The sequence below is a fragment of the Pleurodeles waltl genome, chromosome 8 (assembly GCF_031143425.1).
Source record: "Pleurodeles waltl isolate 20211129_DDA chromosome 8, aPleWal1.hap1.20221129, whole genome shotgun sequence".
Taxonomy (NCBI): domain Eukaryota; kingdom Metazoa; phylum Chordata; class Amphibia; order Caudata; family Salamandridae; genus Pleurodeles; species Pleurodeles waltl.
The window spans coordinates 1,436,317,102-1,436,343,882 of NC_090447.1; the positions used below are offsets into that span (position 1 = coordinate 1,436,317,102).

Sequence of the window (26,781 nt, forward strand, 5' to 3'; positions counted from 1 at the left end):
AGCTCACCATAGCAGCTGCCTTACTGTCCATACTTCATGCTTAAGGGACTTCGCTCCATCAAGGAAGTGCTGCCACTGCTTCCTAGCCAGTGGTTCTTTCACGTTCATGAGGCTTGCAATCACACGGGTAGCCTCCAAAATCTCCTCGAGGTTTAATACCTTGGGCCACGCTTCTTGCACAATCATTTGCAGGAAGCATTCTGTCTGACCTTCGTCCTCCTTCGCACTTCCTGATCTATCTTGATGGGGATGTCTCGACACATTATCCACAGTGTTGTTGGCACCTGGGCAGTAGATGACTTGGAACTTATACGGTTGCAGTTGTACAGCCCACCTCACAATCCTCGGTGGTGTAAGTTGAGCAGTGGCAGTGTAGAGGGGAACCAGAGGTTTGTGGGCGGTAACCACAAGGAACTCGTGTCCACCTAAATACAAGTGAAAGTGATGACAGGGCCACCTAGTGGCAAGGGCCTCCCTCTGGATCTGAGCATATCAAGTTTCTGTTATAGAAAATGAGCAGCTGGCATAGGCTACAGGTATCCATTCACGATCAGCTCATTCCTGCAAGAGCATGGCTCCTAGCCCAACTGGGCTGGCATCCACCACCAACTCTGTCTTCCACAGCATGTGGAAATAAGCCATGGTGGCCTTGTCCAGCACAGCTTCCTTGATGGCTCTCAATGCCTAATCTGCCTCTGGGCTCCACTCCTACAGGGCACCTGTGTGGGTGAAATGTCTGCGAGGATCTGCAATTGTTGCAAGGTCCGGAATGAATCTTCCACAGTACGTCAGCATACCCTGAAAGCTATGCACTTCAGTGGAGTTCTGCGGTACTGGTGCACTTTGGATCACTTCAGCTTTCCTGGGGTCGACCTGGAGCCCTTCACGGGAGAAGATGTAACCAAAAAACTCGACTGAATTCTGGTACAAAGAGCACTTCTTTCTCTGCAAAGTCAGTCCAGCATTAGCCAACCTTCGGAGTATTGCTCTCAGTCTCACATGATGTTCTTCCAGACTTTCCAAAAAGATGAGGATGTCATTGTTTAGGTTGATTACTCCTACTAGGCCAGAGAGTGTTTCACGGATGTCATTCTGGTACACCTCCGCAGCAGAGGAGATGCCAAAACTCAACCTTTTGTAGGGGCCGAGGCCCACATGTGTGGTGATATTATGTCTCTCTGGAACAAGTTCCAATTGACAGTAGCCCGAGTTAAGGACCCGTTTTGAAAACCTTTTGACCCCATTGAGATCAGCCACTATGTCATCCATGGTTGGAGTTATATCTCTCCTGTGCTTTATTGCCTGATTGGGAAGCCTCATGTCAACACACAAGCATATGGCATCAGGCTGCTTTGGTTTAGGTGCAATCACCAGTGGTGACACCCAGAGAGTGGGGCCAGTCATCTTCTCAATTGCCCCTTGTTCCTCCAGTGCCTGTAACTCACTTTCCACCTGTAGTTTCAAATGGAAGGGTACACACTGGTGCTGAAAAGCAGTGGGCTTGACTGAGTTGTGGATGTGCAACTTGAATTGCTTTCCTTTCAACTTCCCAAATCTAGTAAACAGCTGCAGAAATTCAGTGAGCAGGGCGTCATCCTGCAACTCATTGACCTACCCGGCGAAGAAAACCAACTCACGATCCTCCACAGTGTGGCAGCCTAGCAGGGTTCCTTTACCACCATCCATTACATGAAACTTTGCCCTCGCTGAGCAGCCATCACATACAATGTGTACCTTAATGGTTCCTCAGACAGGCAGCGGCTCTGTTCCCCCATAGGTGTAAATCTTCACCCGAAAGAAGTGGGGATGGTGCAAGTCTTTCGAACCGCTCTGAGTTCATGACATTCATGGAAGCACCCGTGTCTATGAGGGCTGTCAGTGGAGTATTGCTAATGTTGAGTGGGCACCTAGGGGGTGATCGCTTCTTGTTACCCTGTCATCTTGCAAATTAAATGATGAAGATGTTGTCATCTTCATCATCGTAGTGGGCACAGGCTTGGCTGGCATCGTGGGTGGTGTGCTCTGCATTGTCCTCCATTGAAAGTTGATGTAGAGCTACAGCTGCCTGTTTTGGTTGCCCAGAGTTGGATTTCAGCCTCCCACCTCGGCTACCTTTCGCGAAATGATTGGCATTTCCACACTTCAAGTACGTTTTTCCTTTTGCCAGGCAGACTGCGGTTTTGTGATCTAATCCGCATTTGCTGCAGTTGCTGTTTGCTGGTTGTGGAGTGGCAACTGGCCGTTGGGGATTACATTGCCTCTCAGTGGTGTCCACATGCTCTTACTTCACATTGCTGGTCTTCGGAGACCCTGTTGTGGCTGTGGCTCGGCCAAGGACTGCTTCCATGTTATCGGCATGGCTATTGGAGAGATGAGTGCATGGGATGTGAGCAAGGCCTGCTTGCCTCAGTTGCTGTGCCAAGCTCATTTTAGCATGCTGTTTGGCCACACCTTATTTAGTTGGGAAATCCTCTTTACAAATGCACTCTGCCCCTGGAGAGTGTGTCTGTTAACACTGCTATTGACTTTCAGGATGTCCCTATATTGCGCAGGAGGGGCATGTAACAGCGCAGGGAGGCAAAAATGCTCACTCCCCACCTTTTATCTTCTTTATTTAGCTTCGAGCTGCTCACCCTCTCAACAGTCTTGCACAGCTCTAGAAGAGTTCATTGCACAGTTCTCAGGGCCTGCAGGCCATAATTAGGGGCCAAGTGAAGAATCTGACGCTGTTCAGATCAGTGTCAGGACAGGCTGAGAGCCTGTGCCTGCTCTATCCAGCTTGGCAACACAGTGCGGGGCTGGAGAGAGCCTACTGCGCATGTGTGTTTGGCCAACCCAAGACTGCCGGCCAAACATATATGCGCATTGAGGTGGAGTGCTCAGTGCTCGTCACAGTCTGTGGCCCCACCCCTTTTACCAGAAAACGATAAACGTTATTATCGTTTTTTAGTAAAAGGTTTGCAGCTGCTGCTGCTGGCGGGGGGTGACGCTCCTCCACCCTAGCGGAGGAGCCGCACCTGCTTATGAACTGTGATGATTCCGTGCATTTTTCATTTATGGTATTCACTCATTTCAGCATTTCACATATTCAAATGACTGTAAGAAGTGTAGAGCTCTAGTGCATTATTAAAGAAAAGTTGAACAACACGCTGTCCTCTGTCGATCATCCTTGGATGGTGACCTTGACCATTAATCTCTTCTGTTCAGAAGATGTTTTCAAAATTGCATTACCCTTTACCACAGTCCCACACTCGAGAAATACAATCACGCCAGGCAGGAAGTCCTCTGCAATTGACTTGTACGATTTCCAGGCTTCTGTCCAGCAAACAGCTACTGTCCCCAAGTAATAAACCACAAGCAGAGAAGGACACACTGTTCTTTCTGATTCAAGGGCTGTAGGTTTAAAGATTCTATTAGCTGGTGTCATTGATGGTCCTGTTTACGAAAGGACGTATGTGGTGAATTCTGTTACCAGATATTTCTGTTACAGAAACGAAAGAGTTTAGGTACTCTTCATAAGGAATACGTTTTTAAATGGAAACATCACCTTGCATTAAAAATTCAATTTAACAGAGCAACAACAGTGTTTTAAAACAGCCTGGTGGAACTTGCAGCTATCTGCAAGAGGTAAGTTGTGCAAAATAATTCACCAGTTACTAATACTTAGACTGTCCACTCCCTCAGTAAAATAACTCATATGCTTTTACAACAATGTCCCATACAGCTCAAACTATTTTTTTATTCTGTGCAGAGTCAAAATATATTATCACAATTGCAGTGACAGGCGGCACAAATGAAAAGGTCTCTGAGCCATAAAATCATACTTATAGCGCATACATTTTTGATGTAAAATGCATTTTAAAAGGAGGGGAAAGAGAATGGGATTGTGATGTATTGTCATTAAAAAAAGAAGGATAGATGCATTTAATTTCTTACTTGTACATTACCTTGATTATGTACTGCTTACACAGCATGAAAGCCACTTCAAAGCACTTGCACAAATAAATGTCTCGAAAACTCAGTTCCACCATTTCTTTTTGCTAGAGGTGTTTCTGATGCTACTTCTGCCCTCAGAACGTTGCTCCATCCTCTCTGTGGTTATATCTTGCTTGGCTTGGTATCCTGGCTACATATGCCTATCTCTCACTCCAGAGTGACAAAAGTATGGAGCTCACTTGCACTTTGGTTTGAAACAAGACAATCATATTATGTAAGGGCCTAAATCCCTCCATTGACTTCCTGTAAAAGAAGGATTGACATTCAAGGCTCTTTGCTTGAGGTGCAGAACTACATTGCAATTCTGACATCGCTTATCTATCGACCAGAAGCGTCATGTCTGCCAAATGGTGTCCTTCATCCACCCAAATGACTGCATACAAGGTATTCAATGTTCCATCCTTCCATCGTCATGGCTCCTCCCTGTGTAATTCTCTTCCTTTACGGTTCAGACTGAATTCAGAAGATCCTTACAGACCCACCTCTTCACCTTGGTATTTGGTTAATCAAGTCTTCTTCTCTAAAGCCTCACTTAATCTTTACATCATCCTCCCAGGCTTATTAGAACTCTTGCTCTACTTCAGGGTTTGTCATCATTTGAGGACACCTTCGATCATAGGTATCTACTGGCATTCTCCATCCTTTCAGGATGACTGTTTAGTATTTCACCAGCAGGTCCCTGAAAATGTACTATTTTGCACTGTGGGGTGATCTGTATGTTTGTAGCAAATATGTATCTTATATTGAAAGTAGATGAAATACAAAAATACTGCAGCTTTGTGAGAGAACCCCTCTATATAGTAATTGACTTATAAACCAAAATAGGATTCTCTGCTGTGGAGGCATGGAGATACAAATTAATGTGTTGAGGCTGAAATTAAATAAGTAAAAACATTTAGGACTTTTATGAAACACATTTTAGTTAATAAAACTTGGTCTTTTTGGAAAATTATGAGAAGAGCACTGTATCTCATCCGCCTTCTCCTGCTACTCCTGCTTCCCGTAATAGGAGCACACCTTTATGTATGTGTTGTGTTCCCATTCAAAGCATTTGCCTCCAGCTTTGGCAGAGCATGCATTTCATTCATATGAGTAGCTACTTATATCTGTTATGTAAGAGCTTGTCACCTATGCATCTCTTATGTCTGCTGTTTCCAATACAACTCTCTGACGTGGTCTGGAAGGAGACACCAGAGCATGCATTTCCACTTCTAGTGCAGACCTCTCTGTAAAAGCTGACAACCCACGTCTGTATCAGGTTAGTAGTTTGGTGCATGGCAATCCCAGCCCAGTACCTCCGATAGACTTGAATACAACAAAGTAGCACAGAAACAAGTACTATGTATTAGACCTTGAAGGAAACTGGGTGTAGGAAAGGGAGAAGCACAGGACCCTTACCCTACACCAATCAATCTAGGTAAATCCTCCATCCATGTTATGTTATTGTGTAGTTGTAAAGCACACTATCACCCACAAGGGTATCCTGGTGCTGAGTAGGTTGTGTGCCTAGCCCTGCCTACCGTGGGTTGGCTAATTAAAAAGCCAGACCTTCAGCTTCTTGCGTAATTCAAGAAGAGATGAGGCTCTAATGTGAAGTGGGAGGTCATTCCACACTATAGGAACAATGTAGGAGAGCACCTGTCTTCCTCATCTTGTTCTGTGTATGCATGGGATGTGTGGGAGTAGACGTTATGTGTCTGGGTGTTTGGTGGAAGATGTGACTTTCAGGTAGGTGGGATCTGTGTTGTGTATTGCATTGAATGTGTTTGTGAGGAGTTCCCTGAGGTGGGGTGTGATGTGAGCTCTGTGTGGGAGAATGATGATGAGTCTGGCTGCCTAGTCCTGGATGATTTGTAATCTTGTTGTTTGGTGATCGTGGCAGAGAGGGTTGTGAGAAACTGGGCTACTGCTCGAGGGGAGTGAAACCCTGCTCAAGCAGCCACCACAATCCTTGTCAGGATGAAGTCAAAAACAAACTCCAAATTAACCTGTGCTCAACCTTCTGGTAGCTTGGCAGAGAGCAAGCAGGCTTAACGTAGAAGCAATGTGTAAAGTATTTGTGCAATACTTCAAACAGTAACCGAAGATGTGCCATTTTAAATATTTTATTAAAAATAGTGCCAAAAAACACGAAGTGCCAACTGTGAGTACCTGGTCGTGCCAGCTGTAAGAAAGTCACAAATTCAGACAGACCATGATGGCGTCGTGGGCTAGCTACAGGGACCCAGTTAGGCCTGCTGAACAAGAGTACCTTGAATCATGGTTGCGAGGTCCCGCATCGAGGATACATGCTGCACTCAGTGTGATGCGAGGTGCCAGTTGGAGATGCATCACGCAGCATCAGTTCCAGGGAGTTATAAGGCTGCGATGCAAGGGTCTGCATCGCCATCTAGTAGGACGTCAGCGAGGGGGCTTGAGAAGTGAAGTCCTGTGTCGAGGATGCGTCATGCACCAGGTGGTTCCGAAGAAGCTGAGGGGCTTGCTATGCGAAGTCCTGCATTGTCATCGAAGATGCTGTTGATGTGAGGCTTGCGATGCATGGGCCTGCATTGAGGTTGTGTCACGCAGTGGTGGTTCTGATGAAGCTACATGCCACGGTGGAGATGTGGTGTTCTTGTGACAGGGAAACTCACACAGCAGAGGTGATGTGTGGATTCTACTTGGGGTTGTAGCATGCAGCAGAGGGGATGCATCGGTTCTGCTGGCTCCACAGATGGGTTGGCAGAGCACCTTTAGACCCATTTCCAAGGATTCAGGACTGAGGTGGCACCACCTGGCAGGGAAGGACTCACAGTTGTGGGACCAGTTGCTGGTTATAAGAAAATAGCCCTTGGAGCTATTCTAGTGGTCCTGGGTACAGGCTGTGGGTCCAGTCCTTCTTACCCAGACAAGAGGGCAGCAGGTCAGTACAGCAGGGCAGCAGTTCTTCAGCTCAGCAGTCCAGCAGAGTGGCAGTCTTTTCAGCAGCACAGCAGGCCTTCATCCTGTCAGAGTCTTCCAAAGGTCCAGAAGTGTGCTGAAGAGTTGATGTCTGAGTTCCAATTTTTATGCCTGATGCACACTTTGAAGTGGTGAAAGCTTCTAGAGGCTTACTTCCCCCTGAAGTGTTAAGCATCCCCTTCCTTCCTGCTCTGGCACCAGCTTGTCTGGGGTCACAGTAGATTAGTAGTAAACCCTTCGTGAGAGTGCCCAGGTAGAGTCTTTGTGATGTGCAAGTGTGGTAAGTGACAGTACTTCCCCCTTATTAACTCAGAGTGGCCCATCCTGCCAGCACCTATCTCCCCTTTGTCTCACTGTCTGGGAGCAATACACAAAGACTAACTGCCAGTCGCACCTGGTCATCTCACTCAGGGACAGGCTGCAGGCACCAAATGGTTAGGACAAGAAAATGCCAACTTTCTAAAAGTGGCATTTCCAGAATTGTGACATTGGGGGTCATTCTTACTTTGGCGGGCGGCGGAGGCCGCCCGCCGAAGTAACCCCGTCAGAACACCGCACCGCGGTCGAAAGACCGCTGCGGTGATTCTGAGATTTGCCCTGGGCTGGCGGGCGGCCGCCAAAAGGCCGCCCGCCAGCCCAGGGCAAATCAACCTTCCCACGAGGACGCCGGCTCAGAATTGAGCCGGCGTAGTAGGAAGGTGCGACGGGTGCAGTGGCACCCGTCGCGTATTTCAGTGTCTGCATAGCAGACACTGAAATACTTTGCGGGGCCCTCTTACGGGGGCCCCTGCAGTGCCCATGCCATTGGCATGGGCACTGCAGGGGCCCCCAGGGGCCCCGCGGCACCCCCTACCGCCATCCTGTTCATGGCGGGTTTCCCGCCATGAACAGGATGGCGGTAGGGGGTGTCTGAATCCCCATGGCGGCGGAGCGCGCTCCGCCGCCATGGAGGATTCAGAAGGGCAGCGGTAAACCGGCGGGTGACCGCCGGTTTACCCTTTCTGACCGCGGCTGAACCGCCGCGGTCAGAATGCCCTTCGGAGCACCGCCAGCCTGTCGGCGGTGCTCCCGTGGCCGGTGACCCTGGCAGTCACCGGCCGCCAGGGTCAGAATGAGGCCCTAAATATTTAACGTTTTCCAATCAAGAGGGCTTTTAATTACAATCGTTTAAACAACAAACTCGACTAGTCTACCTGCTCCCAATTGGAAGTAACAACTTATTAAATGTAATACAGTATATCCAATGTTATCCTATGGGAGAGGCAGATCTTCCAGTAGTGAAAAATAAATTTGAGTTTTTCACTATCAGGACATGTAGAACTTAAAAGTCCGTGTGCTAATTTTTTAAAACGCTGCACCCTCTCCTCTGGAATTTCCAGGGTGACGTATATGTATTAAAAAGGGAAGTCTGCGCCTAGAAAAAGGTTTATGTTTGCCAGGTCAAAAAGACAGTTTAAAACTGCACACACAAGCAGCAATGGCAGATGGAGACATGTGTAAAGGACTACTTAAGTGGGTGGCACAATCAGTGCTGCAGGGCCACTAGTAGCATTTAATTTACAGGCCCTGGGCACATGTATCACTGCTTTACTAGAATCGTACATGTAAATTAAAAGTGCCAGTTGGATGTAGCCAATTCAACCATTTTTAGAGAAGAGAGTACAAGCACCTTATCACTGGTTAGCAGTGGTATAGTGCACAGAGACCTAAAAACCAACAAAAACAGGTTCAGAAAACAGAAGTGTGAAGGCAAAAAGTTTGGGCTGACCCAGCAGAAAGTTCAAAACTGGTGTTCTCATTTCCCAATCTGCTAGTTACTAGGGCATGAGTGACAATTTTTTTAGTATTGCTTTGGTGCCATTTGTAGGATCTTCCTTAGCATCTTCAGGGTGTGGAAGTGGGGTGCAGTAACAGCGTTGACTTTTTTGGTCATGTCCAGTTTGCTGTTGATGATTATCCCAAGGTTCCTGGGATGGGTTCTGGGTGTGAGTTCGGCTGGCCACAACTGAGTGGCCCGTGGTAAGAAGTTCTTGCCGAAGATCACTACTTCTTTCTTGTCGGCGTTGAGCCTAAGACAGTTGGCTTTCATCCATTTAGTGCCTTCAGAAATGCAGGTGGTGAACTTGTTTCTTGTGCTGGGGGTCTTGTCCAAGAGGGATAGAATGATTTGTGTGTTGTCTGCGTAGGAGAGGATGTTAATGCCATGTGTGCAGATGACGTTGGCCAGAGAGATCATGTATTCAATGATGAGGGTGGGGCAATGAACCTTTGAGGCACTCCACAGATGAGTTTCTAGCTTCCGATGAGTAAAGTGTCTGGCTTGTGTTATATCCATTAAGATCCAGCAGATTCCGGAGAGAGCAGGTACTTTGATGCCAGTTTCAATCAGGCGCTAGTGATGAGGATGGGTTGAGAGTTGGTGTCAAATGGTGCAGAGAGGTTCAGGATAAGGACTGACTTGTCTCCTCTGCCAAGGATCATGAGGATGTCATCTGTGGCATTGATGAGTGTTGTTTCTGTACTGTGGTTGGGACTGAATCCGGACTGTGTGGCATTGAGGAGCAGGTGGTTGCTGAAATGGTCAGTGAGGCATCGGTTGATTAGTTTCTTTAAGACCTGTGCCTGGTATGATATGGGGCAGATAGGTCTGTCAATAGAAAGCATGGTTGGGTCAGTGGATGGCTTCTTGAGCAGGGACATCACAGTGGCATGTTTCCAGGTGTCTGGGGAAGTAGCTGAGTCGATGAAGGCATTTAATATGAATGTTAGTACTTTGTTGATCAATAGGAGTCCTTTGGTGAAGGTGTGGTGGGATTAAGGGGCAGATGGAGCCCACAAGTTGATGGTCTTCATGGTAGCATCGATTTCAACAGTGGTGACAGCAGGTTACGAGGTCAAGATTCATTCATTGACTCTGATGGGAAGCTCAGTTGCAACAGTGATGGGGTCCAGTTGAGAGTCGAAGTTGCCATATATGTAGGTAATTTTGTTACAGAAGCAGAAGAATTCAAAGAGCTTATTACACAGGCCTTATGAGGGGTTGATGTTGCTGAGGGCAGCAGGAGGCGCAGTAAAATATTTGATGATGATGAAGGAATCATCTGTTAGTGCTAGTGTTGATGCCATCTGCAAGAACTGTGATTGGTATTCTGTTACCGCTGGTGGTAGCGTCTAAGGGCTGACTATACTAATATAAACATGCAATGTGATGCCAGAAACCTCTGGGAGGACTGTAAATGATATACATCCCTGCACATAGACAAACTCAAAATTGGTACTCGCCATGCCAGGCAATATGAAGGCTTAAGCCAAGCTGCGAGTTAGTACTTCCGGAGCAGAAGCCCACACTAAGGTGAACAAAGTAATGAGCCTTATGTTGTAACTGGTGAAGTAAACTTAGTTCCAGAGGTCCCATGCAGCAGGAGGTTGGGCGCACAAAAATGACAAAAATACTAACAGGATGGAGGACAGGTGCGAACTGGGTAAGAAACAAAAAGTTCAACAAAATGCTCAGTTGCAGGTGAAGATGAGTTGTTCTACTTGCTTTTTATCCTATCACAAGTAACCTGGATGTACTGCATTAATTATGCCATTTTCATCATGATTGGGAATTTACTGGTGTTTCCTGCACCATAATGAAAAGAGAGGCATGGTGAATATGGAGCAGAAGGTGCAATAACAGGAAGCTTCAAGCTGCTTCTGCAATCATGGTGTCCTGGATGCAAGCATAACCATCCTGTCACCTTGCCACCTCTATTATGTGTGGAATATAAGAGTCATGCAGTGTTGGGCCTGAGTGGGTGCTTCAGCATTACAATGAGTAGACCCAGGATTACTGATTGTCTCTTCATATGTCTGCTCTGTAAGAGAGGTCTGTTGCACTTTCCTTTGCCAGTACTAGTTTCTGGCCTCCTATACAGGTGGAAACAAGAGCGCATATTTCCACACCACTTCTGGCATGAACCAATGATGAATGTCATTATATCTGTTCTGTAAGAGCTGCCCATTTGCTTTTGCAGATCTCCACTCTGTAAGAGCTGGACTTCTATGTATCTGATTAAATCCTCTCTGTAGGAGATGTGCGTTGTGCTCCACTTTGGAATACTAGTCTCTGTCTGTCGGTGGGGAGTTGCTCCATGTGAGCACTTTCATTACAAATGCTGGCCATCCAACCTTTGGGAATATCCCCCTATTCTTCAATAGCTGATCCCTGTTTCCAGATTTCTGTCTCGATCGTGCACTAGTAGCTTGGGACCTGAACCCCATTTCTTCTATAACTCTACCAAGGACACCTTCTTCCTTAGAGGCAACAACTTCCTGTAATTTAGGGCCACATGTACGAATATTTGGAATTGCGATTCTCTAATTGCGATTCCATTCTAATCGCAATTAGGGAATTGCAATTCCAAATGTAAGAAACTCCATTGAGTTTCTTTTGCGATTCCCTGTGGGTCGCAGATAGATCTGCCTCAATAATATTAATGAGGTAAGTCGCAATTTGCGACCCACCTGGAATCACAAAAATCACAGGGATGGTGGCCTGCTGGTGTCAGCAGACCACCATGTCTGTGATTGCTTTTAAAGGAAAACAGGCTGTGTTTAAAAAGAGAAAAATTAAATGTTTCCGTTTCATTTTTAAATAGTAGGCAGCGATCCGTGGGACCACTGCCTGCTCTTAAAAAACGTTGTCGCATGCATTCACTAAAGGGGAAGGGGTCTTCTAGGGACCCCTTCCCCTTTGCAAATGGGTTAGCACCAATTTGAAATTGGTGCTAACTGCGATTGTTTTGCGACCGCATTCACAGTCACAACACAATCATACATACCATTTAGATTCGGTATTAGGAAGGGACGCCGTGGACACGCCGTGGACAAGCCCTGTTCTAATACCGAATTGCAAAATCCAAATTGCAATTCGGTTACACGTTACCGAATCGCAGTTTGGGCTTTGTACATCCCAAAAAGCAGTTTTCTAGTCGCAAACGGGCCGATTCTGCGAATCAGTCCGTTTGCGACTAGAAAAATACTTATTTGGCCCTTGGTCTTTCTATTCCAGGCCCTATTTGGGTCTTTTCCCTCTAAGTATTCATTGCACACTGAAATTGAATATTTTGGGAAAATTCATCATGGCAGTTGTCGCCTTTCTTCCTTCAATTTAAACTGAAGAACAAAAAAGGTCGCCTTTGTCAGCAGACTTTAGGTCTATTTTGCTCACTTCCAATAAAGAACAATAGTTAAACATGTCTAGGGGAAAACAATACGCTCAAGATAATTAGGCTGAACAATGAGCCTTCTATTTTCTTTTTTAATTGAAACGATATTTCAGCCTCTAGTATGTGAGCTGTCTGTAATTATCTATGCAATGAACACTAATCATGGGTCCACATGAACAGCCAGAGTCTCCATACGGTAATTGAGTGCCCTACATGAAAACATTGCTTTGTATTCTCAGAAAGATCACACTCTGTGCTGTAATTTTGTGCACGGCCTTTGCTAAAAAAGCTTGACAAAGAAGATGTGTTCTTTGTATTGGTTTGGTAAGAAAGGGGGCATGCAAGACAAAGGTGGCACTCAGAAAAGTGAATTTGCAAAAATGGCATTGCCAGATCCCACAAAGAGAAGAGAGCTGCCTCCTGACCATAAATGAAAGTCAGAGATTTGGCTGCCAAGGGATGATGACTCAGCCTGAACTCTGAAGGGAGAGAGGGACAAGACTTTGCAGGATTTTGCATTGTTTCTTGTCCATCATGAAACCTAAAGCCAAATCCTCCGCCTTCCTCGCTTCCATAGTACTTTTGATTTAGAAGCGTAGGAAGGTGGGAGGAGGTTATTTGACAATAAGGGCTTTATTTACACTTTGGCTGAAAGGGTTCTATCTCTGCCACAAACTTGATGGAGTACCCTGTCCGCCAATCTGAAGCAGACCATGATGTTTCAGCTGGCAGTGGCCCCGCCGACTCCTCCGGCATACATTTTACACCAACAACTCAATGGATTTGGGGCTGTCAGTGGAAGTACATCAGAACATCTGCCCTATTTAATACAGGCAGTCTGATGCACTTTTTTTCTGTTCACCCAAATGGAAAAAATAAAAAAATGACTCTCTGATGCCCTGGGAGAAAACTCTCAGCATCATTAATATTTTGTTTAACAAAAACAAGCTCACATTTTGGGACACTGTGTAAAACAAGAACATTTGTTGAGCTGCTGCATGAAACATGGCAGCCATTCATCAAACTTACAGTGCCTTCATGAGACCTGCTGTGGATTGTCCTTACCCTTGCACAATCATATATGCTTAGGGCTCTGTTACGTTCTATCTGGGTGTCTGCTGTACACATTCCACTACACACACATTTATTCCTGGTGGTAAGTGATTACTGCTGTAAAGCGGTAGTTTTCAGGATACCATGAATTTAACACATGCACTATTTCGTTATAGCAAGAGGCAATGGTACAGTACAGGCCGTAAAGAAATGTCATTGGTTGCCAAAGCAACTCCAGAATTATTGATACCTAGATAGCACAATGTACTAAGTTTTCTAGGAGGAACATACATCATCACCACCTGGACACACAACATCAGAATGAAGCACTTAGTGTAACATTAACGCCAGCCACAAGCTCACGAGGGCAACAGAGTGCCCAAAAGAGAAGGTCAATATTCATCATACATTATATAAATCAAACCAGCGTGTTGTTGTTTTGTTGATGGCAATGATGATGCACATGCTTCTCAAATTCCCATGCTAGGTAACACAAAAAAAAATTCTACTTAGATGAACTTGGAGTCAAAGTTGAGAGTATTTACTTTGTAAGCCATGATGCAGAAGTTCCAGGACACAATACCCACATTCCAAGTGAGAGGTAATGAGTGAGTAACTGTAAGGAGGTAGGGGGCACAGCATTGCAAGTAGATGAAGGATTTAAGGATCCTTGTGCAGTTCAACAAACCAGCCACCCTGCGGAAAAGAGGCACTTCACAGAGGTAGTTTTTCTGTGTGGTTGGGTGGATTTAACCGTGATGTTAGTTGAGGTTTAAGAAGATGGGTAAGAAAGGTACCTTCGGGGGTGTTTGAGTTTTGATTGGAAGTTAGCACTCTCCAATAAAACATCTTAGTCTCCATTTTTAATAAAGAGTCCAGTGTTTTATTGTCTAGCTGCATAACATGGATGTCTGAGGCAATATATTCCTTTCTTATTGCAGCTGCAAAATTACGGTGCTCTATATTTGTAGACAAAGATTATGTTTAGCTTGTTAAAAAACACATAACATATGAAAATGAATTATAAAGAAAACAGAAGTAAACACTTATTGGAGTTATTTCATAATTTAAAACAAGATAACAGCACTATTCTGGTTCTCAGTCAAGAGATTGAAATACCACTTAGTCCACATGACAGACACACTCTTTCATCCAAACACTTCCACAAACTGGCGTGCTGCCCATCCACAAATCTGTTTCAGCGCCTTGTCAGCAGTGTGAAGCACTATATAAATGCTAGTACAATACAATGCAATTTGTTTACTCCAAATCTTTTCCCTTGTTGCAGAAATGTGTATGTAATATTGACTGAAGTAAAATGCATCGGCGTTTTCCACATTTTACGTGAAATATGTCTGTGCATCACATCTCTACGGAATTAACCTGATTAATAAACGTATCTTTGAACACATACATAATTTGCTTTTCAACAATGTACAGGTTTGATGTATTGTAGTTTGTGGAGTGAAGAATAGGTGACAAGTGGGTCAATAATAATATTCATCCACCAGCAAAACAAATGGTTTACACCACATTCAACAGAAACAAATCAGCACTTTGATTTAATTGTATATTATTGAATTTTCTGAAATTAGCATTTCTGTTACCCACATAATAGTCCTTTCTAATACTCTTATTGCATTTCTTCGCCTTCATTTATTTTGCCTCGGAAATAATATTATCGCTTTCTTATTGCAAGGCAGAACAAAAGAGATTATTCAGGCACCTCAAAAGCCTTAGCACTGCAGTAGCATTTTACAAAGCTCATAAAAACGAGTTTTTTTGCATTTGACGCCCTAAACTAATTTTTCTCATTTGAGATAAGAATATCACATTTTCAAAGTAAAGGTCAAGCCGAGAGAGAGCGATCAGGCTTGATAAATGAAGGCATCCTTTCCATGTAGAAATTCTAATTTGGACCTTAATAGAAGGAGATCAGACCCTGCCCCACTGGCTGGTAGTCGTGCAGCGCCTATAGATGTTCTCTTTAGGAAGCCCTCTGGGGAGCAGCCGTGCCCACCTCTCATTACAGCCTCTCACAAGATCATCACCAGAAACCTCCTTCGACAGTCGTGTAATAAGGAGCTCAGTCATTTGACAAATGCATTGATAGATGATCTTTTTTCAGAGCCGGGTCCATTATTTTTGAAGTCTGGGGCACCTGAATGTAAGTGGTAAAATCTGTTTCCAATGTAAACTGTTGGAAAGAGTACTTATGCTTTTGTGAAAAGTTGTGTTATAGCACTTGCAGTGTCAGCAGTGGAGTACCACACATTAAGCAAGAAGGGGAGAGAGAGATTGCGGATCTTGGGATTGGTGTTCTGTGAATGGGGCGCACCAGAGCAATACCCTCTGTATTGGTGCTTCAAATTTGCATGGCCTGTGCCCCAGGCAAGTGAGGTTAAACCATTGGCCACAGCTGTGTGCCCAACAGGGGGAAGAATATTGGACTGCCATATGGGGCCAGAAGGGGAGCTGGCTTGGGGCCTATGGGGTTAGGTTCTGGCACACGGAAGGCCCAGGTGAAGGGTGCCCACGTGAAGGCCAAGGAACCTCAGCTTTAAAAAGAATAAAACAAAAAGGCATTTTGGTTTCAGCACAAGACGGTGGCTAAAAAGAACAAAAGAGGATAGCCTTGGGTGAAGTTGCCCTCCATAGTGCGTAACACTATTGAGGCCTTAGTGTTCCAGAGGGAAGAGGCACTGCTGTGCTACTTTGGAATGGTTGGGGGGGTACTCCAGACAGTAGTAATCACCTTTAATGCAGAACCCTCTGATTTGTTAGTAGAAGTACCACCCTAAGTCTCACAAGTGCACTGAATTGTGACCTGGGCAAGACTTGCTTTCGCTGTTTTCAGCACTCCTGGAACTTGGGCTTTTGCCCAATGACTCTAGACTGCAGCAACCACTGTTAGTGGGTATTAGACTTGGCATCCTTTGCATGGTTTCCCCCCTAGTTTGCTGACACCTTTTTTGCTAGCTTTAAGACTCTGTACACTTTACCACTGCTAACCAGTGCTAAAGTGCTGGTGTTCTCTCCCTAAAACATGGTAGAACTGGCTTATACCAAATTGACATATTACATTTAGTTGTAAGTCCCTAGTAAAGTGGCACTACCTCTGCCCAGGGCCTATAAATTAAATTCCATTGTTGGGCTTGCAGCACTGATTATGCCACACACCTAATCAGCCCTTTAAACATGTCTCAGGTCTGCTATTGCAGTCTGTGTGTGCAGTTTTAAACTGGCATTTCCACCTGGCAAAAGAAACCAGACCTTCCTTTTTAATACATATCAGTCACCCTTAGAGTAGGCCATGGACAGCCCACGGGTGGTAGGCAGTGACATGTACCTTTAAGTTTTACATGTCCTTGTTGTGAAAAACTCTTATATTCGTTTTTCACTACTGCAAGGCCTACCTCTCCCATACAGTAACATTGGGGTTACCTTAATACATTTAATAAGTTATAATTTCCAAATGGATTAGAAAGAAATTGAGGCAAACCCAGAAATCCCAAGTCCAGGGTACATTAATACATATCAAAATTGTGTTGGCCCAAGAGGGAAGTATAACCCTTGTCTTCCATGGCAAAAGTTAAAACATAATAACTCAAAAGCTATTCTTTGTAGCAATTAACTTATCTTATTCTTTTTCCTCTTATTTAATGAACAATTTCAAATCAGTTATACAAGAATAATACAAATAATAATAAGTATAACTTCTAAATACAATAGGTGCTCCTAAAGGGATTGCACAGTGTAGGTGAATAATGTGATTAAAGTGCCACAGTGTTATATACAGTAAAAATGTGGTTAAAAAGTGTGTGATCTTCACAGAGACCCCTATAATGCAGGTGTCCTAAAGTCACTATTCGTTTTGACATGAATCCACAACCAATCTTGTCGATGTTTCAACCCAGCATATGAGAACAAATCATTAATGGGTCCTCATCAGGACAGATAATCTTTTAATAGGAAGCACCATTGAAAATTTCCACGATTAATCGCATGACAAAATACTACCTCCTGGGATGATGGGTCATTACATCATGAAACCACGCTTTTTCTTTGGCGTCACTTATTTTCCATAAATCTTCACTCCTGGCTCTATATTTCATAAGTTTGAAATATATGGCCACTCTTCTTTTTTGTAGGTCCCTTATTTTCACTTTGTTGCGGCGAGCCCGAAGACAACTACTTAAATCTCTCCAAGTAGTGACCTACGAAAAAGAAGATACCCCACCCGCTGAAATCTAAATCCCATTACATCCTGTGAGATTTAGATTTCGGCGGACAGGATATCCGTCACCTTGTGACAGAGTATCCCCTCCTCCTAACTGTAAATAAGGGCCTTATGTTTTTTTTACAGGCCTTACATTACAACCCCTCACTGTCTGTAAGGTTTGGCCCTTCGGGAGAGCACACTGATAGTTTTAAACTGGGGAAAGGGATGCCTCAGGGCTGTTTCTTGGCCCCAGTTTTATTTCTTTTGCACAAAAATGGTCTAGGCTCAGCCCTTTTTGTAAGAACTTCAGATGTCTCTTTAATTGGTTAAAAAAAAAAAGGTTCTGGGATTACTCTACACACGGATGATGCTGTGCTACTTGCAAGAACTTTTTACGGCTTAAACATCTTGTTTCAGGAATTTGTCAGTTTTATAGGGTCACTTGGAGTTGCTACAAATAATCTAAAACACTCACTATGGTCTGTCAACTCCAAGCACCACAAGATGCAGAGTGTATATTTCCAAGGTCACTCTGTTGCTTCCACTGATGATTTTTCATACCTGTGCATAGTTTTCGATGCCAGTAGGAATTGGAGACCATGCAGACTCAAAGTCTGTCACAGATTTGCGAGTGCGGTTGGGTATATTTACAATTTAGCCTCCTGCATTGAAAGAAAACCAGAGCCCCCCCTGCTGGAGGTCTACAGGAGTAAATCCCTTCCCATTCTTATGTATGTGGCTGATTTATATGGCTACTGGAATATTAATTCCCTCCATGGTGAACAGAACAGGGTGATGAGGTGTTTCTTGGGAGTTCCACCTGCTTGCCCAACCTATATAGTACAACAAGAGCTCGGAGTTCAGTATGCAGAGGGTATTATTGAATTGCCCCCTCTTGCCTTGTGGTGTGCAGTATGGGCAAGTTCTGCCTTGACTGTCTCCCATTCGATCGAGGCCTGAAAATCACATTACATTAAGGAAAAATTATCTAATCTGGGGAGGCCAGAACTTTTTCGATCCCTTCTGCCATGCCTAATTCCGATCTTGACTGGGTTAAGAAGTCCTTTAAAGCTGTGAGACACATGCATAGGGAGGAAGCTGAAATGACAAAAATCACTGTCAGCGATTATTTCCCCCTTGGCCAGTTCGACACACGTAAAGTTTTAATTGGTCCATGTGATTGATGAGTTCTCCCCCAGAGTGTGCTTCATTTTATATTTTTTTGCCAGTTTGACTACACTAAGAGATTTTTTATTTCTACAATAAGGGAGAGTGGACTTAGAAGATGTTGGGATGCCCTGGTTTACTTGCAACAGTTAAATTCCCCCTCTCTTTGTGCTAGCATTTGCTCCTTCCTAAAAGGTGATTTTGCCAAAAATAATCTCAGTTATTTTAGCCACCTGCACTTTAGCTACGCAGGGCTACCTCGCTAGATGTCCACCTAGGGTCAGGTTTTTAGGTGGGCCCGTCCAGCTTTTTTGATTTTTATCTATTTAGGGTGTAAAACCTCTGTTACTCGGTAATTGCCCTTCTTGTTTTCGGGGGGAGAGCTTGAGGGCCGCGAATTGGTGTTTTGGTCAGAATTCACTACTGGCCCTGTGAGACTTTCTACAAATGTATTAACTATCGTGCTTATGTTATTTTATGAGTATGTTGTTTTTTATTCTTGTTTAATGTTGCATTTTGTAGAATGAGATGTTCTGATAATCTCTGTGATATTCCCGTGATGCACTTTAAAGGTTGCGTTTGCAGCCGAAATAAAGTTTTGATACGATTTCCAGAAGAGCGCTCTCATTAAAGAAAATACTCATTGTGATTCCCTATTTTTTGTCTTGAAAAGACAGCGGGAACAATCTGTATTTTGAAATAGTCAGAAAGCGATACTTCCGTGTTGTGCAAATTCATTTACAAAGCTGTTGTTATCAGCTGAAATGCCACAGTGGTCTAACAAAGCGTTAAATAATGCTCCAACCCATCCTTCCGATGTGAGGAAGCATTCTTCATTTTAATGCAGCTAAGCCCACAAAAATGGTTAGCCTAATATGCAATTGCTATCAGCTAGGCTCCCTGCTGTCTGACATTTTGCCTCCCACATTTAGTAGGAGAATGCTATTAGCAAGTTACATCATTGTGACAGCCCCAAGCATAAGAACGACCAGTCCTCCCATAAACTTCAGGCTGCACAGATGTGTTGTGGCCATTTGAGATTTGCATGCAGATATCCCACGCATGTGATAATAACGCCAGAGGCGATTTACTAAACTCGTTACAAGCCCACACTAGGGAGCCCATGTAAGGTCGAGGTCACTGGGGAATTGTGTTTGAATCTTCACCGAGAGTAGATTTTCCGATGATCAATATTGCATCAGAGGCAGGCGCACATTAGGCATTTAAAGTAAGAAGCAGCCCTATAAATTTATAGGACTGTTCTATGCTTTGCTATTACTATTTAAACAGGCTCTCAGTGAGTGTGTTAAAAATTAAAAAGTCAATGAGAAATGTGTTTCCCTTTCACTCGGGGGAATTTATATTCTTTCAGTTATTGTTCTCATCTCATAAAAAGATTGTCTATGTTCAGGCATCTCTAATGCGCAGGAAACAGACAGGAATACTGATTGTGTAATGTTATTAGGTGTTTTTGTCATGAAGAATGTCCTGCCAACGCTTGGGAGATAATACACATTATACAGCAGGAACATATGGGAGAATTTTATTTATTGAGTCCAGGGGCGTCACACCGGCCCCAGCAGCTCCTGCGGCGAAGGTGGCCCCCAGCACTCCAAGGGCTCCCTATTCTGCCGAAGGCCAATTGAATATCTTTGAGACATATAACTAAGGGGCCCCATATCACATTCTGCAGTTAATTCCGTCATTTTGTGTTAAGCCCAGTGGTGAAACAAAGGCTCCCGCAGCACCTATGGTGCAGGGGGGGCCACAGAGCTCCAGGGCCCCTGTCAGCACAGTACCCTGGCCTAAGAGCCCCGATGGAGTCCAGAAGGGGCTCCTTCATGTACTTTGCATGGGGCCCCCCAAAAGTTTCATTACGCCAGCGGTTAAGCCACTAAGTCATTCACTCTGTGTTAATGAAGAGCCATATGATGGGCAGAGACTGAATGTAAATTGAACATGAATGCATTAAATTGGATGCAGTGAGGGTGAAGCAAACCACTTGTAAAGAGATTTTACAGTATTATTCAACAAATTGGATGTACGATAACATAGGGAACAACGTATTGGCTCATAAATATAGTTGCGGCCACAGCACTCGTAATACGAATAGTTTTACAATATGACAAATAAATTCTGATGTAGAGTATCCAAAGTGTGAAATACAGTAGTCTTCTTGATGTTCCAAAAGGTGATTTATTCGGTTCAGGAAATACTTGAAAAATAGGTTATGTGTACAAAAACAGCCAACACGTGTTTCGTCACACAGTGACTTTTTCAAGGCTAGATTAGAGACGAACACTTGAGGAGTCCATCTAGATAGTGATGTAAAACACTGTTGTCAAATCAGACAGGTCAAAGTGTTCCTTGTGCTGGTAGTATAAAGTAAACTGAGCAGCTATGTAGTATAAATCCTCAATGTGTTGAAAAGATAATTATCAAAAGAGCATGGTCAAAGGACCTTGATAAGTCCTAGGGATGGCTCTGTGTACTCACCGTCCGGTACCTCGGTGAGTACACAGAGCCATCCCTAAGACTTTTCAACACATGGAGGATTTATACTACATAGACGCTCAGTTTACTTTATACTACCAGCACAAGGAACACTTTGACCTGTCTGATTTGACAACAGTGTTTTACATCACTATCTAGATGGACACCTGTACACTGTGTACAAAATTCTTTTTATACACATGATTTGTTGTTTTCAGGTAGAAGGGCAATTCGACCACTTGGGCACCATTTGTGAGTATACTTACTCATAGACATACATACTGGACAATACCAGGAGGTGCAGTTTCTTTGCCATTACTACCTTGTTGTACTCATTGGGTCACTTTATGGAACTTAGGGCCAGATTTGCAAGGTCCTTAGAGACCCTTAATTTCTAGATTATCCCATCCTTTGTAAATGTCCTGTTAGATGTACTCTTGTTTGCAGGCCAAACTCTCAGGGTGTACTTAGTGAAGTTGCATTAAAATTTGTGAAGTTGAGGAAGTGAGTGGAGTCCATTGAACATGTTAGTTCACTGGGTGCGACTCTCAGAGATGTAGTTAACGTTCAGAGCAGGAGTTCAGGTGTTAATAATCGCTCAGGATGAGTTTGGAAGTTAACCAAGTTCTAACTCTTCCTAACTTTTATGTAATATGACTTGATCAAGAGAGGAAAATGGGATTAGAAGTGAGGTTTTTGTTTCCACAGCTGACTGTTTAACTCCCAGGCCACCTATATTCAGATTTAAGCAGGGTTTATGGTATGGTGAAAATTAAGGTCATGCATGGGAGTTAATCAGGATTGGGATAGCAGGATTTAATATTAGGTGAGCCCAGGTGGAGAGTGAGAGTGGAAGTGAAGGTTTATAGCCGGGTTCTATAACTTGCTGATATCCCATGCATATGCCAAACTGCAACTTTTTAGGCTGCAAGACTCCTGGCAGAGGGCATTGAGCATTGACTACACTGAACTAGACCGGACAGCTTTGATTGAAGGCCTGGATAAATGGTTCAGCGAACCCTGAATGAAGTTATGTATATTTAAGATGCTTCATGATTGGTATTGGATCCCGCAAAAGCTCCACTCTGCGGGGCTACTCCATCATACAAAATGCTGGAAATGTGATCAAAGGAAGTGCAACATAGTCCATATCCTCTATGACTGTCCACACATTCAGAGGTTCTGGTGTGAGGTGGAGTCCACTCCTAACAGGGTTCTACAGGTGCCATCACCCTTACTGAGACAATTGATTATGCCACATGACACGGATAAACCCCTTGCCCATGCTTACCATCCATGTGAGGAACTTACTGGTTACGGGGCTCTCTGTAGGAAACATCTCTATCTTTCGCCTTTGGAGATCACCACATTTCACTACCCACGATGAATGGATGACCGACATGTATAAATCAGCCTCATATGAGAGGTACAACTATAGAATACAGGATAAGTCTGAAACATATTTACAGATTTGGTTGCCCTTTTTGGGCACCGCTAACTAAGGTGCTCTAGTGGTAAGATTGCTGCCTGCTCCCTAAGGCCCAATAAGGCCATTCAAGTCCCCCCGTTCCCTTCCCCCACATCGAAAACCTCTGTCTTTTACTTTCCACACCTTCCCCTCTGTGACCCACCTACAAACACAGAATAGTCCCACAGACTGTGACCCTCTCAAATCACTAGCCCCTGTACCATATCATGATGGGGGTCTTTGGACCACTCCATAATGCTCTGTCTTCAAGTGGCAAGCTGTTCTCTTTCTCCACTGAAAATATCCCACTCGTAGGATAACGCCAGAGGTGATTTACTAAACTCTGATATACCCTCTCTTGTTCTACCTCCTCTTACATTCTTCTTTGTTTGGTTCTGATATGTTGTGTTCCATAGTATTTTGGTTTACTGTATGGATGGTATAATTAGTCCTAATTTCTCACTATGGCATGTTTTAATGTAGTATGAGTATGTACCCTATGCAGGTCTGGATACCACAGGGTTCAGTATTCAGGCATACATAACGTCCTTCAACCATACCGGTATCACATGACCACTGTGCGCACAAACACACACACACATGCAATCGACATGCTCACAGTATGTCACCTCAATGGTTCAGAGTTTCACAAAGCAGTGGAACTTTACATGAGATGGGTAAATAGATCACACTCTCACTAACGAGAAAGGTCTGGTCAAAAACTAAATAACAAAACACATGCTGCATGCTGCCACCACCATATTATATGATACGCTCAGGGCAGGAACAGTAGTCCACTGTCTCATGTGGGCATGCTTGGTGTGTCCTTCTAGGTCAAAGGACAGGTTCCAGACCTCACATTATCAAGGAAAGGCCTAGGCCTCTGTGCACATTATGAACAAGCCTGTTGACTATTTACTTTCAATCCCATTCACCCTGAACATGTTTTCGTATACTACTTCTCTTGCTAAATGAGTACATTCTTCAAGGGAGTTTGTGGAGGTGGACCTTGTCCTGGATAACTGCAGCTGGGCTTCAGGTGTAAATCCCTAGAGGGTATGTGCTTACTTGTGACTGTTTCTGTAGTATGTGGCAGGGAGGCAGACAAAAACAAGACTCTAGTTTCATGTGCCCATGTCCCAAGCAAAAGATGAAAAACACATGTTCAAAAAGCATTAGGTTGTTCTCCTCCTGTTTAAGCACAAATGCAGAACATGTAGGTGTGCTGTTTATGTTAAATTAAACTCCTGGTATGCCATTGGATAAACAATGCAAATGATCTAGTGTAGTTCTAGTAAACATGATTTCTGTCTGGGTTATCTCTTTTATTGAATTAAACTCCTCTTCTGCAATTGGCTAAAACATGCAACTGCTGTAATGCAATTCTAGTTAACCTTGATTTTTGTGTGGGCATATCTCACAAACGTCTTGTGGATAAAATGAAAATGGTGGTGGCCTTTGTCTTTGGAAAATAGTTGTTTTCAAATGATAGATTTCCAATGACCCAAAAGGCATACTCTAAAAAAAAAAAAAAAGATATTTCACAAATGCCAATAGAAGGAACTTGTCAGTCTTCAAACAGGTTCCTGCAGCCAAAACGTCTGAATAGCCTTTTCCATTGTGTTGGAGCTCCAGGCAGGGCGACGATAATTCTTAGCAACTCTGTAACTTCATCCTACCTTTGCCTAACTAGTCCTTTATCTGGCAAGTAGTCATTTTAGGTTAGGTTAAATTGATTTTCTCCCTTCTCACAGGAAGTTATTTATGCACAAGTATTAACTCTTGAGTGTGAAAACAATCCTCATCACTTTTTAACATTAAGAGGAAATCAAATCATTAACTTTGACATGGGAATACATTCTTTACTTTTGCTTGCTATAGTTTAAAGAAAATTATTTAACATAATTTAGCTATTTTGGGGAAATTTAGCTGCAGTTTAACCTGGTGGTCAGGCCACTGTAGCATCCTATGCCACAGTGTATGCTGCCTAAATTTATATCTAATTTGAGACTGGAAAGTCTCTATGGGCCAGATGTAGGAAGCATTTTTCAAGTCGCAAATGGCGAATCGGCCCGTTTGCGACTTGAAAAATGCTGTTTGGGATGTACAAAGCCCAAACTGCGATTCGGTAACCTGTTACCGAATCACAGTTTGGGTTTTGCGATTCGGTATTAGGAAGGGGCGTGACAAGGGCATCCCTTCCTAATACCGAATCCAGATGGTATGTATGCGCGGTCGCAAAACAATCACAGTTAGCACCAGTTTCAAACTGGTGCTAACCCATTCACAAACGGGAAGGGGTCCCCATGGGACCCCTTTCCCTTTGTGAATGGTAGTGAAAATATTTTTAAGAGCAGGCTTTGGTCTCACTGACCACTGCCTGCTCTGAAAAAATGAAAAGAAAACTTTTAATTTTTGATTTTGAAATGCATCTCGTTTTCCTTTAAGGAAAACGGACTGCATAAAAAAACCCACCAAAAAACTGCTTTATTTAAAAGCAGTCACAGACATGCTGGTCTGCTGTCTCCAGCAGGCCACCATCCCAGTGAGGGTGGCCATTCTCAATGGGGTCGCAAATTGCGACCTACCCCATGAATATTCATGAGGTAGGTCATTTGCGACCCCATTGGGAATCGCAAACAGTGTCATTGGCATTTTTGTACATCAGGTTTTGTGACTCGCAAAGTGCGAGTTGCAAAACCTGATTTTTGAACACGGGGCCCTATGTTCTTTCTCTTTTGGTTCTCCATTTTTCTAAATGACAAATGGAGGTGAGTTAAATCCCAGGAATCTCACATGCTTTGGGATGTAGCAACCTTTTGCTGTTTTGCTGTGTAGGACTAGAGCTTGTTTCCTCCAAAGTGCTTCTGATCCATCCATCTGTCCATCATCCATCCATCCATCCTTGCTCCCTCTCCGTACCCGTATAGTACATTAAATACTGCAGGTGACCAGTGCATTGTCTATGCTACGTAAAGATGATTGCCTTTCATTAAGTTTAAGCTCCCGCATCACTAGAGGAGGCAGCCTGCTGTGTCACTGCTCGTGCCTGGCTGCAATTCCCACTTGTGGATTTCTGCAGAACCCACCGAAGAATAAGGGGATTTGGGTTCTGTAAGGGCTCTAGCATGATGGCGAGCAAAAAATGCATGTCTGAAAAATGAGCAAATTAGGCAGCCTGGTATAATTGCTATATGTTTCATGTATTTGTACAGCACACATTCTGCCACCACAATAGTGAACTGCAGAAAGGAGAGTACCATAACTGTGAACATGATTATACAACAAACTAGAGATGCTCAACAATAAAAGTAACTTCACTTGTTTCCTGTTCCAACTCACTTCGAACTCCCCTAATGTGCTGACTTTTGTATTGTGATCCAGAAGCTCAGCATGCTGATGTGTTCTGTGTAGTGTGCTCTCTAAAGTGTAACCCATCGCCCCCTCTTCGCAGGACTAAATAGAATGTTCTTCTTTGACAGATGACCAGAAGAAAGAGGCTCAAGAGGATTTTGACATTGACATGGATGCTCCAGAGACAGAACGTGCAGCGGTGGCGATACAGTCTCAGTTCAGAAAGTTCCAGAAGAAGAAGCAAGGGAGTGATGACTCCTAGTGCCTACCTCATCTTGCAGCTGAACTGTACAACCCCCCCAAAAAATCTAGAGTGCTCTGTCAGGAAATGAAAATAATTAAATTAAAATGCATGTACAGACTTCTTAACTATTTATAGCCCTGTAGGCAGGAACACGGCAAGGATCTTGCTGATGACTGACGTGCAAAAATTTATCTCAATTCTCATCCATTCTGTAAGCAGCTATTTCACGTGGTGTTGTAATAAAACATGGTTAAGATGAGTGTTTCCTAATCTGTCTTCTCTGAGCTTGTGTGAGGCTGGCATTATGAATCTTGCTCAGATGTGTGAGATCTCCTTTGACCGTACCCAAGAGGCAATAGGTTTTGAGTTTTATTTTGCTGGAGGTTGGGTCGTAGGTCCAGCAGTTCCTCGCTGCATCAAGGTTTCTAGACATGACAATAAAACAATGTCCTTCTAATGAAGTGACGGTGAGATTCCGCTGCCATGGTCAGAAGGGGCTCATCGCAGGATCGATGTCTGTTGTCTGTTTATCACTGTGTATGGAGTGTTTCCACAAGCAAAATAGTTCCACTATGTCACTGGTTTTGTGAAAATTTAGCGTCCATGTCTACGTACAGTGGAGTCACACTGG

At 43.9% G+C, this 26,781-nt stretch overlaps 1 protein-coding gene across 1 annotated transcript in view; it reads left to right on the plus strand.

Annotated features, from left to right (window-relative positions):
- The window catches only part of PCP4 (Purkinje cell protein 4), a 158,861-nt gene extending 132,452 nt beyond the window's left edge, over nt 1–26,409 (plus strand). The window contains exon 3 of the mRNA XM_069203219.1: nt 26,035–26,409. Coding sequence (XP_069059320.1) covers nt 26,035–26,168 — 134 coding nt within the window. The 3' untranslated portion in view covers nt 26,169–26,409. The remainder of the gene's footprint in view (nt 1–26,034) is intronic.
- The last annotated feature ends 372 nt before the right edge of the window (nt 26,410–26,781 follow it).